The sequence below is a fragment of the Pygocentrus nattereri genome, chromosome 25 (genome assembly GCF_015220715.1).
Source record: "Pygocentrus nattereri isolate fPygNat1 chromosome 25, fPygNat1.pri, whole genome shotgun sequence".
Classification (NCBI taxonomy): domain Eukaryota; kingdom Metazoa; phylum Chordata; class Actinopteri; order Characiformes; family Serrasalmidae; genus Pygocentrus; species Pygocentrus nattereri.
Window position 1 is genome coordinate 25,330,496 of NC_051235.1, and position 11,674 is coordinate 25,342,169.

The 11,674-nt window shown below is 45.5% G+C and overlaps 1 protein-coding gene across 1 annotated transcript in view; it reads right to left on the reverse strand.

Annotated features, from left to right (window-relative positions):
• Positions 1–10,593, reverse strand: part of hsd17b12b (hydroxysteroid (17-beta) dehydrogenase 12b) — a 61,688-nt gene extending 51,095 nt beyond the window's left edge. Inside the window, exon 1 of the mRNA XM_017686803.2 lies at positions 10,303–10,593. Within this exon, the coding sequence (XP_017542292.1) occupies positions 10,303–10,465 (163 nt within the window). The 5' untranslated portion in view covers positions 10,466–10,593. The remainder of the gene's footprint in view (positions 1–10,302) is intronic.
• Between the last annotated feature and the right edge of the window lie 1,081 nt (positions 10,594–11,674).

Here is an 11,674-nt window from a genome sequence, read left to right on the forward strand (position 1 = left end):
GTGCAGCTCATCTAGGATGGCACATCAATGCGAGCTGTGCCAGGAAGGTTTGCTGTGTCTGTCAGCATAGTGTCCAGAGGCTGGAGGCGCCACCAGGAGACAGGCCAGTACACCAGGAGACGTGGAGGAGGCCGTAGGAGGGCAACAACCCAGCAGAAGGACCGCTACCTCCGTCTTTGTGCAAGGAGGAACAGGAGGAGCACTGCCAGAGCCCTGCAGAATGACCTCCAGCAGGCCACAAACGTGCCGAAAGAAACCGACTCCATGAGGATGGTATGAGGGCCCGACGTCCACAGACGGGGGTTGTGCTCACAGCCCAACACCGTGCAGGACGCTTGGCATTTGCCAGAGAACACCAGGATTGGCAAATTCGCCACTAGCGCCCTGTGATCTTCACAGATGAAAGCAGGTTCACACTGAGCACACGTGACAGACGTGACAGAGCCTGGAGACGCCGTGGAGAGCGATCTGCTGCCTGCAACATCCTTCAGCATGACTGGTTTGGCAGTGGGTCAGTAATGGTGTGAGGTGGCATTTCTTTGGAGGGCCGCACAGCCCTCCATGTGCTCGCCAGAGGTAGCCTGACTGCCATTAGGTACCGAGATGAGATCCTCAGATCCCTTGTGAGACCATATGCTGGTGCGGTTGGCCCTGGGCGCCACATTGCACCACAGACTGTCCAGGAGTTGGCGGATGCTTTAGTCCAGGTCTGGGAGGAGATCCCTCAGGAGACCATCCGCCACCTCATCAGGAGCTGCCCAGGCGTTGTAGGGAGGTCATACAGGCACATGGAGGCCACACACAACACTGAGCCTCATTTTGACTTGTTTTAAGGACATCACATCAAAGTTGGATCAGCCTGTCGTGTGTTTTTCCACTTTAATTTTAATAATAATAATAATAATACTTTTATTTTATAAAGCGCCTTTCAAGAGACCCAAGGACACTGTACAATACAAAAAAAGTAAAACAGATAATTCATTAAGATAACGATATATAAAATAAACTAAGAAAAAAAATATATATAAAATAACAACAATAAAAATAAAACAATAATAAAAGACTTAACTAAAATAAATAGAAGTTCGAGAGAAATTCTCACTCAAATGCTAGCTGGAAGAGATAGGTTTTAAGACCGGCTTTAAAACACGATAGAGATGATGATTTTGTGTGTGACTCCAAATCCAGGCCTCCACTGGTGAATAAATTTGATTTCCATTGATGATTTTTGTGATTTTGTTGTCAGCACATTCAACTTTGTACAGAACAAAGTGTTCAATGAGAATATTTCATTCATTCAGATCAGGATGTGTTATTTGAGTGTTCCCTTTATTTTTTTGAGCAGTGTACATATTAATAAGTACAAAGTCCAGTAGATGTTCAACTGGACTGATATCTGGTGATTAAGGCGGCCATAGCATGTGGTTTACACATCATTTCATCTTTACTCAACCATTCAGTGATGCTTCTTTTGAGAATAAAAATTTATTGAAAGCATGCATGGAATGCATATGCTACATTGCAGAAGACTGTTATAAAGATAAATGACCATCAGAGTGGTCAGTTGTATCCAAATCACAAGAAACCATGCTCGAACCATGCAGTGAGAAGTCCAGTGATTCCCTTTAGAGGGAATGGACACTGCAGAACAGTACAAAGAGCAGACGTATCAGCTTTGGTTAGATTAAAGTGAACCTGTTAGTGCGGTTCCTTAGCGTAAGTGTGAACACTGCCCACTGAACTGAGCAGGTGGGTCTCAATAGTTCATTTGTTCATTTGAATTTTGGACACAACAATACAAACCAAAGTTATCTAAACACACCAAGCAGAGCTGTGCAAGGGCACAGGGTCACTCCTGCCCGCAAAACCTAGTATCAACCCTGCCTGCTCCGCCAACATCATTCCCTCTGCATCTCCATGAGGACGGTATGAGGGCCCGACGTCCACAGATGGGGGTTGTGCTCACAGCCCAACACCGTGCAGGACGCTTGGCATTTGCCAGAGAACACCAGGATTGGCAAATTCGCCAGTGGCGCCCTGTGCTCTTCACAGATGAAAGCAGGTTCACACTGAGCACATGTGACAGACGTGACAGAGTCTGGAGACGCCGTGGAGAGCGATCTGCTGCCTGCAACATCCTTCAGCATGACCGGTTTGGCAGTGGTCAGTAATGGTGTGGGGTGGCATTTCTTTGGAGGGCTGCACAGCCCTCCATGTGCTCGCCAGAGGGAGCCTGACTGCCATTAGGTACCGAGATGAGATCCTCGGACCCCTTGTGAGACCATATGCTGGTGCGGTTGGCCCTGGGTTCCTCCTAATGCAGGACAATGCTAGACCTCATGTGGCTGGAGTGTGTCAGCAGTTCCTACAAGATGAAGGCATTGAAGCGATGGACCGGCCCGCCCGTTCCCCAGACCTGAATCCGATTGAGCACATCTGAGACATCATGTCTCCTCTATATGCATGCTTGTGTCACATATACGTCACTAAGTGTAGCTACGTAATGATTTACTCCAGTGAGGTCATGTCGGCCTTATATCCCTTCCTCTGTGTTACTGTAGTGAAATCTCTGTCAGTGTGAACTGGACCTGCAGTACAGGCTGAACACAGCGCTGTGTATTTTATATGGAGAACTCTCTCTGAGAGGCTGCAGGACTCAGTTTGTTACTCTGAGAGCCGCTCAGGTTAAAAGTTCAGCTCAACTAGTTAACTGTTCACCCCTCCCCCACCCCCCCAACATCATGCCCTCTGCATCTCCTCTATATGCATGCTTGTGTCACATATACATCACTAAGTGTAGCTATGTAATGATTTACTCCAGTGAGGTCATGTCGGCCTTACGGCCTTATATCCCTTTCTCTGTGTTAATGTAGTGAAATCTCTGTCAGTGTGAACTGGACCAGCAGTACAGACTGAACACCGTGCTGTGTATTTTATATGGAGAACTCTCTCTGAGAGGCTGCAGGACTCAGTTTGTTACTCTGAGAGCCGCTCAGGTTAAAAGTTCAGCTTAACTAGTTAACTGTTCACCCCTCCCCCACCCCCCCAACATCATTCCCTCTGCATCTCCTCTATATGCATGCTTGTGTCACATATACATCACTAAGTGTAGCTATGTAATGATTTACTCCAGTGAGGTCATGTCGGCCTTATGTCCCTTTCTCTGTGTTAATGTAGTGAAATCTCTGTCAGTGTGAACTGGACCAGCAGTACAGGCTGAACACCACGCTGTGTATTTTATATGGAGAACTCTCTCTGAGAGGCTGCAGGACTCAGTTTGTTACTCTGAGAGCCGCTCAGGTTAAAAGTTCAGCTCAACTAGTTAACTGTTCACCCCCCCCCCCCCACTGAGGGGCACCTCTGCTGCGCCTTTAAGAACAGACTCCACCCACAGCGCGAATATTCAATAAGCAGGCGTTCTCTGCTAACCAATAGAAAACAGGCACTAAAGCAGTGGAGTGTGTCCACCAGGGGCAGTAGGGAGCACGCCGAAAACACAGATTTCTCAATTTTCTATTCCAGTGAGGACCACCAGGAAACTCGCTCAGCTGATGTCACATGACCTTTGGGGGCCGTTACTAGCAAAATCAAGTGAGGACCGGGATTTTGGTCCTCACTCTCCAAAATGTCCTCACAAGAAGGCCGTTTATCATATGGTGGTCCTCACAAGAATAGCAAGACAAGTACACACACACACACACACACACACACACACACACACACACACACACACACACACACACATTTTCCCCTTTCCCCTACATTTTTAAGACATCAAGACTGAAGGTGTACTTCTGTCTTTTAACTCTTTTAGAAATGTATAGAACAAATATATCTTCTTTCGGCTGCTCCCTTTAGGGGTCGCCACAGTGGATCATCTGCCTCCATCTTGCCCTATCCACTGCCTCCTCTACTTTTAAACCAACCATCTCCATGTCCACCTTCACTACATCCATAAACCTTCTCTGAGGTCTACCTCTTCTCCTTCTACTCGGCAGCTCCATCTCCAACATTCTTTGACCAATATATCCACTATTCCTCCTCAACACATGTCCAAACCATCTCAACCTGGCCTCTCTGGCTTTATCTCCAAACCGCTCCACCTTCACTGTCCCTCTGATCTGCTCATTTCTAATCTTGTCCATCCTTGTCACTCCCAACAAAAATCTCAGCATCTTCATCTCCGCCACCTCCAGCTCAGCCTTCTGTCTTTTAGACAGAGCCACAGTCTCCAAACCATACATCATAGCAGGAGCACTACTGTCTTGTAAACCTTCCCTTTCACTCTTGCTGCTATCCTTCTGTCACACATCAGCCCTGACACCCGTCTCCACCCACTCCATCCTGCCTGCACCCTCTTCTTCACCTCTTTTCTACACTGTCCACTGCTCTGGATGGTTGACCCAAGTTATATGAAGTCATCCACCTTTACGACCTCTACTCCTTGCATCTTCACCTTTCCACCTGCCTCCCTCTTATTCACACACACACACGTATTCCGTTTTGTCTCTACTGACCTTCATTCCTCTCCTCTCCAGTGCAAACCTCCACCTCTCCAGATTCTCTTCCACCTGCTCTCTACTCTCACCACAGATTACAATGTCATCTGCAAACATCATGGTCCATGGAGCCTCCTGCCTGACCTCATCTGTCAACCTTTCCATCACCATTGCAAACAAGAAGGGGCTCAAACTGATCCCTGATGGAACCCCACCTTCACCTTGAAACCATTTGTCACTCCAACTGCACATCTCACCACTGTCTCACTATCCTCATACATGTCCTGCACCACCCTAACATACTTTTCAGCTACACCTGACTTCCTCATACAGTACCACAGTTCCTCTCTTGGCACCCTATCATATGCCTTCTCTAGATCCACAAAGACACAATGTAGCTCCTTCTGACCTTCTCTGTACTTCTCTACCAACACTCTCAACGCAAAAATTGCATCTGTGGTACTCTTTCTGGGCATGAAACCAAACTGCTGCTCACTGATCTGAACCTCTCGCCTTAGCCTTGCTTCAAGAACTCTTTCCCATACCTTCATAAAGCTCATCAGCTTTATACCTCTGTAGTTACTGCAGCTCTGCACATCACCCTTGTTCTTAAAAATGGGGACCAATACACTGCTTCTCCACTCATCAGGCGTCCTCTCACTCTCCAGGATTTTGTTAAACATCCTGGTTAAAAAGTCCACTGCCTTCTCTCCTAAACATCTCCATACCTCCACAGGTATGTCATCTGGACCAACTGCCTTTCCATTCTTCATCCTTTTTAAAGCTGCCCTCACTTCCACCTTACTAATTCTCTGCACTTCCTGATCCACTATCTCTCCCCCCGTTGTCCTCCTCTCTCTCGTTTTCTTCATTCATTAGTTCTTCAAAGTACTCCTTCCATCTACTCAACACTCTCTGTTCACTCACTAGTACATTTCCCTCTCTATCCTTTATCAGCCTAACCAGCTGTACATCCTTTCCAGCTCTATCTCTCTGTTTAGGCAAATGATACAATTCCTTTACTCCTTCTTTACTGTCCAGCCTCTCATACAGCTCATCATAGGCCTGATGTGCCTTTGCCACCATTCTTTTCGCTATGCGACTAGCCTCACAGTACTCCTGCCTACTTCCTTCATCTCTCTGGTTATCCCACTTTTTCTTAGCTGCCTTCTTCTTCTGAATACTCTCCTGGACTTCCTCATTCCACCACCAACTTTCCTTGTCTTCTTTCCTCTGACCAGATGAAACACCCAACACATTTTTGCCAGTTTCTCTCACCACCTCAGCTGTAGTTTCCCAGTCCTCAGGTAGCTCCTCACTGCCCCCAAGGGCCTGTTGCAATTTTTCCCTGAACTGCCTGCAACCATCCTCCTCCTTCAGCTTCCACCATCTAATCTTTGGCTCTGTCTTCACTCTCTTCCTCTTCTTTGTTTCTAATCTCATTCTACAGACAACCACCCTATGCTGCCTTGCTACACTTTCCCCTGGCACCACTTTACAATCTCCAATCTCCTTTAGGTGGCATCTCCTGCTAAGGATATAATCCACCTGTGTGCACCTCCCTCCACTCTTGTATGTCACCCTGTGTTCTTCCCTCTTCTGAAAATACGTGTTCACCACAGCCATTTCCATTCTCTTTGCAAAATCTACAACCATCTGACCTTCCGCATTTCTGTCTTTCACACCATACATACCCAGCACCTCTCCATCCCCTCTGTTCCCTTCACCAACATGTCCATTGAAATCTGCACCAATCACTAATCTCTCCTCTCTAGGGACACCATCTACCACTTCATCCATCTTACTCCAAAATTCCTCTTTCTCCTCTAACTGACAACCAACCTGTGGTGCATATGAACTGACCACATTCAAAATTACACCATCAACCTCCAACTTCAGGCTCATGATCCTGTCTGACACCCTCTTTACATCCAGAACACTTTTCCAAAGCTGTTCCTTTAGGATTGTCCCTACTCCATTTCTCTTCCTCTCTACACCATGATAGAACAGTTTGAATCCACCTCCAATGTTCCTGGCCTTGCTTCCTTTCCATCTGGTCTCCTGAGCACACAGAATATCTACCTTCCTTCTCTCCATTATGTCTGCAAGCTCTCTGCCTTTACCAGTCATTGTCCCTATGTTCAGAGTCCCTACTCTAACCTCCACACTCCTGCCTTTCCTTCTCTCTCGCTGCCTTCTAACCCGCCTTCCTCCTCTCCTCTTTGATGGTCTTCGACCTACAGTAGTCCAATTTCCACCGACACCCTGCTGGTCAACAGCACTGGAGGCGGTCGTTGTTAACCCAGGCATCGACCGATCCAGTATGGCAATCATATTTGTGATCCGCATGATAGTTTTGGCACAAGTTTTACGCCGGATGCCCTTCCTGACGCAACCCTCACCATTTATCCGGGCTTGGGACCGGCACCAGAAGTACAGAAAGTACAACCCTACTAGCTGTTTTGTATAGAACAAATATGGTGTTCTTAAAAAGGTGTATGCATAATAAATTAGGTTTGTAAGCAAAGTTTTCTGAGTATTTTGATGCGAAATGCCTTGTTCTAAAGAAACTAACAGAACCAAACCTGTTCACAGTGGTGGTGACAGGAACCAGCTACCTAAAGAGTTTAATGTATGTAAAAGAAACACAACAGAAAGTCATTACATGAATTGCTGCCTGCTGCACTGTTTTATAATAGCTTCTCGATAAGGTTTTGGCCTTAAAGTGTTTCTTTTTTTTATTCATGGTCATGAGGTACAAGCAGAGTGTTGTAAGGCATAAAAGACACCAAAGACTTTAAGATTCATACAAAAACCTTTGAAGGTTCATTGATCATTCTGATTTATATATTTAATACATGTGTACATCAAGACCCCTGTCCCATCACCACCACCATGAAGAAATCCAAGCTATCAACTTCGTCCACAATTAACCACAATTTGTTGAACTCCATTCCAACTAGGCCACGGCTTTACAAATTCCTTTACTTGAGCCGACGCTTCATATAGGTGATATAAATGCACCATGGAACAGCTGGCACTTCAGTTTAGAGCCCTTATGTCACGCAATGTCATTACCGGCATAAAACACCAAATCATATTCTGAATAGTGACATAAGCCAACTGCTTTTTACATACCTTATTTAATGTTTATATAATGAAGTTATAAATGAAGTTACATGTTTATGTAATGAAGTTAATGAAGTGTTACCCAAAGTTCTTCAGATGTACTGAACAGCATCAGCCCTTATGAAAATAAGTGCCAGGACACAAAACTAGTGCTTATCATTCAAAATATGGCACTGAAGATAAGATTTCACAGTAGGCAATGAATGAACGCAGCAAAGAAGTCTAAACATTGTTTCACTAAGTGCCACGGCACGACTTGCATAATTAGGTGGACTTTTGGACTTCCAACTACAAGTCTTGCTCAACGGTGGTTGCAGTGAGAGATGAGGTGATCCTGCTAAAGCCATTGCAACATTTACTTCTAATGATGATCAACCACATCCAAATGTAGGTTATAATTCCAGGACATTTTGTGCAGAATACAGGTAACAGTTTTATAAATGTGTACTTCAAGTGCACCATCAGCAACAAGAACCAGCTTAAACAACTACTGTCTTTAGTTGAAGTTCCCAGTACAGTCCTAAAGCTTCTTAAAAGAGCCCCTCCACATGTCCAAGGCCTTAAGACCAAGCGTTTTAAAGAAAATCCCCTTCAAGAAAGGAAAGGAATTGCTTATTTTATCTGTATTAGGAAAAAAAATAAACAAAGCTCATCTTTCATATTTGCTGTACCTTGATATTTATAAATTTTAAAAAATCTATTATATTATGCGGAAAATATACCTACCTTTGAAAGCGTCTGGAGCAAAATAGATCTTGCTGGCTCTCAGCAAGCCCCCTAACATGGGTCTTTATTTACTTAAGTCTAATTGAACATGACCTACACTCGTGGGGTCATAGGAAGATAAGGATGAATATTCTGGCATTATCTGTTATAATCAGTGATAAGTTGGCTTATATTTTTACTCAACAGTGTATATCCTGTGTGAATGTGCCCATGTCTGACCGGTCAAGCTCATTGTTAACACAGTATTACAATTCACTTATATTATAGACCAAATCGGACTGTAAATATGCACGTTGGCCTTACTTCCGAGTGGACAACGCATCCGGTCAGCGGTAGAAGCAGCTTGTTTTAAGTAACGGTAACTACAAACAGAACAGAAAACCAAAATATGGTCAATAGTTGTACAATACTGCTGTGTTTCAGGCTGTAATGTGAAATGTTTTAGGGGAGAAACAGGGTCCATATGTCGGAGAAGTTTTTTTCTTGCTACTGTTGGGAAAATTACCTTTTGCTTTATACTCCATTCTCCTCGCTTTATAAGTTAAGTGATACTTTTTTAATCCCACAAATGGGGAAATTCCACCTCTGCATTTAATCCATCTGTGAAGTGAAACACCACATACACACTAGTGAACACACACACACCAGGGGGCAGTAAGCACACTTGCCTGGAGCGGTGGGCAGCCCTATCCATGGCGCCTGGGGAGCAATTGGGGGTTAGGTGTCTTGCTTAAGGACACCTCAGTCATGGACAGCCAGCACTGGGGATCGAACCGGCAACCTCCCGCTCACAGGGCCAGTTCCCTCCAGCCCTCCAGGCCAGTAACCTCCAGCCAACGACGGCCTCAATGTCAACTTTAATTTCAGTGCATGAAGCTGCTAATAAATGCTGCCATGATATGGAGCTCCAGTGTGATTTGGCTGCAGTGAAGAGTTAAACTGACTGGGTATCTCCTCAGAGCAGCTACCCCTGACTCTCATGCCATGTCCAAAGTGGTCCTCTGATCACTACCTACATTTGAAAATCTGGATCAACATATGGAACAGTATTATAGGGAACAGAATGTGTGATCGTAAACAACTTCAGGCACTAACTTACATGGGTTTGTTCACACTGTGCATCACGGCTATCCCCTATACATAGTAGGACTGTTGGAGTGCACACTGGACGTTTTCGGACATCACTTCAAAATGAACGACCCCCAAAATAGTGCACTATATAGTGAACATGGCACAGTTTTGGACACACCTTGAGAGAGAAAAGTTCAGGGAACAAGATCAGAGAATAAGCTAAAGGCCATACCCGACAACATCCTGGTCCAGGTTTCGTTGTTTTTGTTTTCGATCTTATAAAAGCAGATGATCTTATAAAAGATGATTATGAAAAACCCATAATCATCATAGCAGGGAAAATAAAGGCTGCTTACTGCAGTCAACATGAATGGCTGGTGCAAGCTCAGGACTAAATGACAAGAATGAGCCCTACACAGTCCAGTTCAAGAGCAGAGCAGAGCACAGCAGGTGTGGTAGCACCCAGGTTTGCCAATATTAAAAAGGATATTAGGAGCACACAGTTTACCAGTATTTAACCATGAATATACAGAAGAACACACTAACTCAGTTCTCAAGATCACTTAAAAAGTTGTTTTCTTAAGTTCCTTGGTTAACGTATCAAGATCGGTACCAAATCCTGTTGTATCAATGCAGCACTGTAAGCTTTATCGACCCAGAAGCTCTTTGTTGTTGTGGCGTAAAGCTGGTTTGTCCTTGTGAGCCCAGTGTTGAAGCTTAATAGAGGAACCGTGACTGTAATGAAGCTAAAGCCATGTGGCCTGATGACCACGGCTACGTTGGCAGGCAGCTTTCAGGCTACCAGGCCCTCAAACACACCTTGATGTCGAGGTGCGGACTGGGTGTGGGTGTGCTGGCCGCGCTGTGGTGGACTGACCTGCCCATGTGCCGAGTCTGGAGGCGCTGATCAGGGATCCGTTCCCCCCGATCCAAACCCGGAGGCCGGAGAGCAGGCGGTAGAAAGCGCGGGCCGACAGCCAAGCCGCAGTCAGAGCGCCCAGCCAACATAACAGCTGCCCTGGCTGCAGCCCCTCCATCATAACAAACCTTATATATCAATATCAATCACTACACAGCGCAAACAATCCCCGTTCAGATCCTCAGACAAGCCCAAGATGCACCTCCAGCCATGGACTCCTTCCACGCTGGCTATGTCTTCCGATGACGTTGCCGCAGGATCGCGACTGCTGATTGGCTGAGACCCCTGTCTGTCAGGATTGGAAGGCGGTGCTCTTCCAATGTCTCGAGCGTTGATTGGACAGCGCCTTGTTTGCGAGGCGAGTTAATGATGAGAAGGGCAAGTTTCAAATCTCCCGTTTGCTCTTTTAAAGGGGAAATCCACGGATTTTTCCACAAATTGCTTCATAATTAAATGATTGACATATCGACACAGTCATTCAGAGTAGTATGAGCATAAAAACAGTAACTCAGAGTAGTTTGCCGTGAAATGTTTCATTCTAGAGAAACTAACCGAGCCAGAATTGTTTACAGTAGTGATGATAGGAACCAAGTAACTGAGGAGTTCAATGCCTCTGCAGGTTCTCTGAGAATCTTATTATATGCAATGGGTATGAATAGACTGCATGATGTTTGAGACATTGTTTCATGGTAGTTTTGTTGTAAAGTCTTGGTCTAAAACATTGACCCTCTATTGTGTGGGGTCTCTATTCTTGCTGTGAGGCGGCAGCGCTACCCACCGTGCCCCCCAACTTCAAAAACATTTAAACAAAAAATGTGTGCAGAGGTCCTTTTGGGGTATGTTGCCCTTAGGCAACATTGTGCAACGATTAGAAGAAATGATATAGAGGCGTGTTCCCTGAAGTGGAGCGGCACGGTGGGTAGCAAGTATGGCCTGGGTTCGATTCCCTGGTCGGGCGACCAGGGTCCTTTCTGTGTGGAGTTTGCATGTTTTCCCCATGTCTGTGTGGGTTTCCTCCCACAGTCTAAAGACATGCCCCTAGATGTGAGTGAATGTGTATGTCTGTCTGTCCTGCGATGGACTGGCAACCTGTCCAGGGTGTATCCTGTCTTCCGCCCAATGACAGCTGGGATGGGCTCCAGCACCCCCCTCGACCCTGAGGGAGAAGCAGCATAGATGGTGTGTGTGTCCTGCAGTGTTGCTTCTAGTTAACAGACATATTTCTGCAAATTCTCATAACAAAATTATACTAAAAGAGGTTAAAATGTACACAATAAGAGATACTATGACCAAGCACATGCTCTGTATTGACTCTTCCCTTTATTGTTGA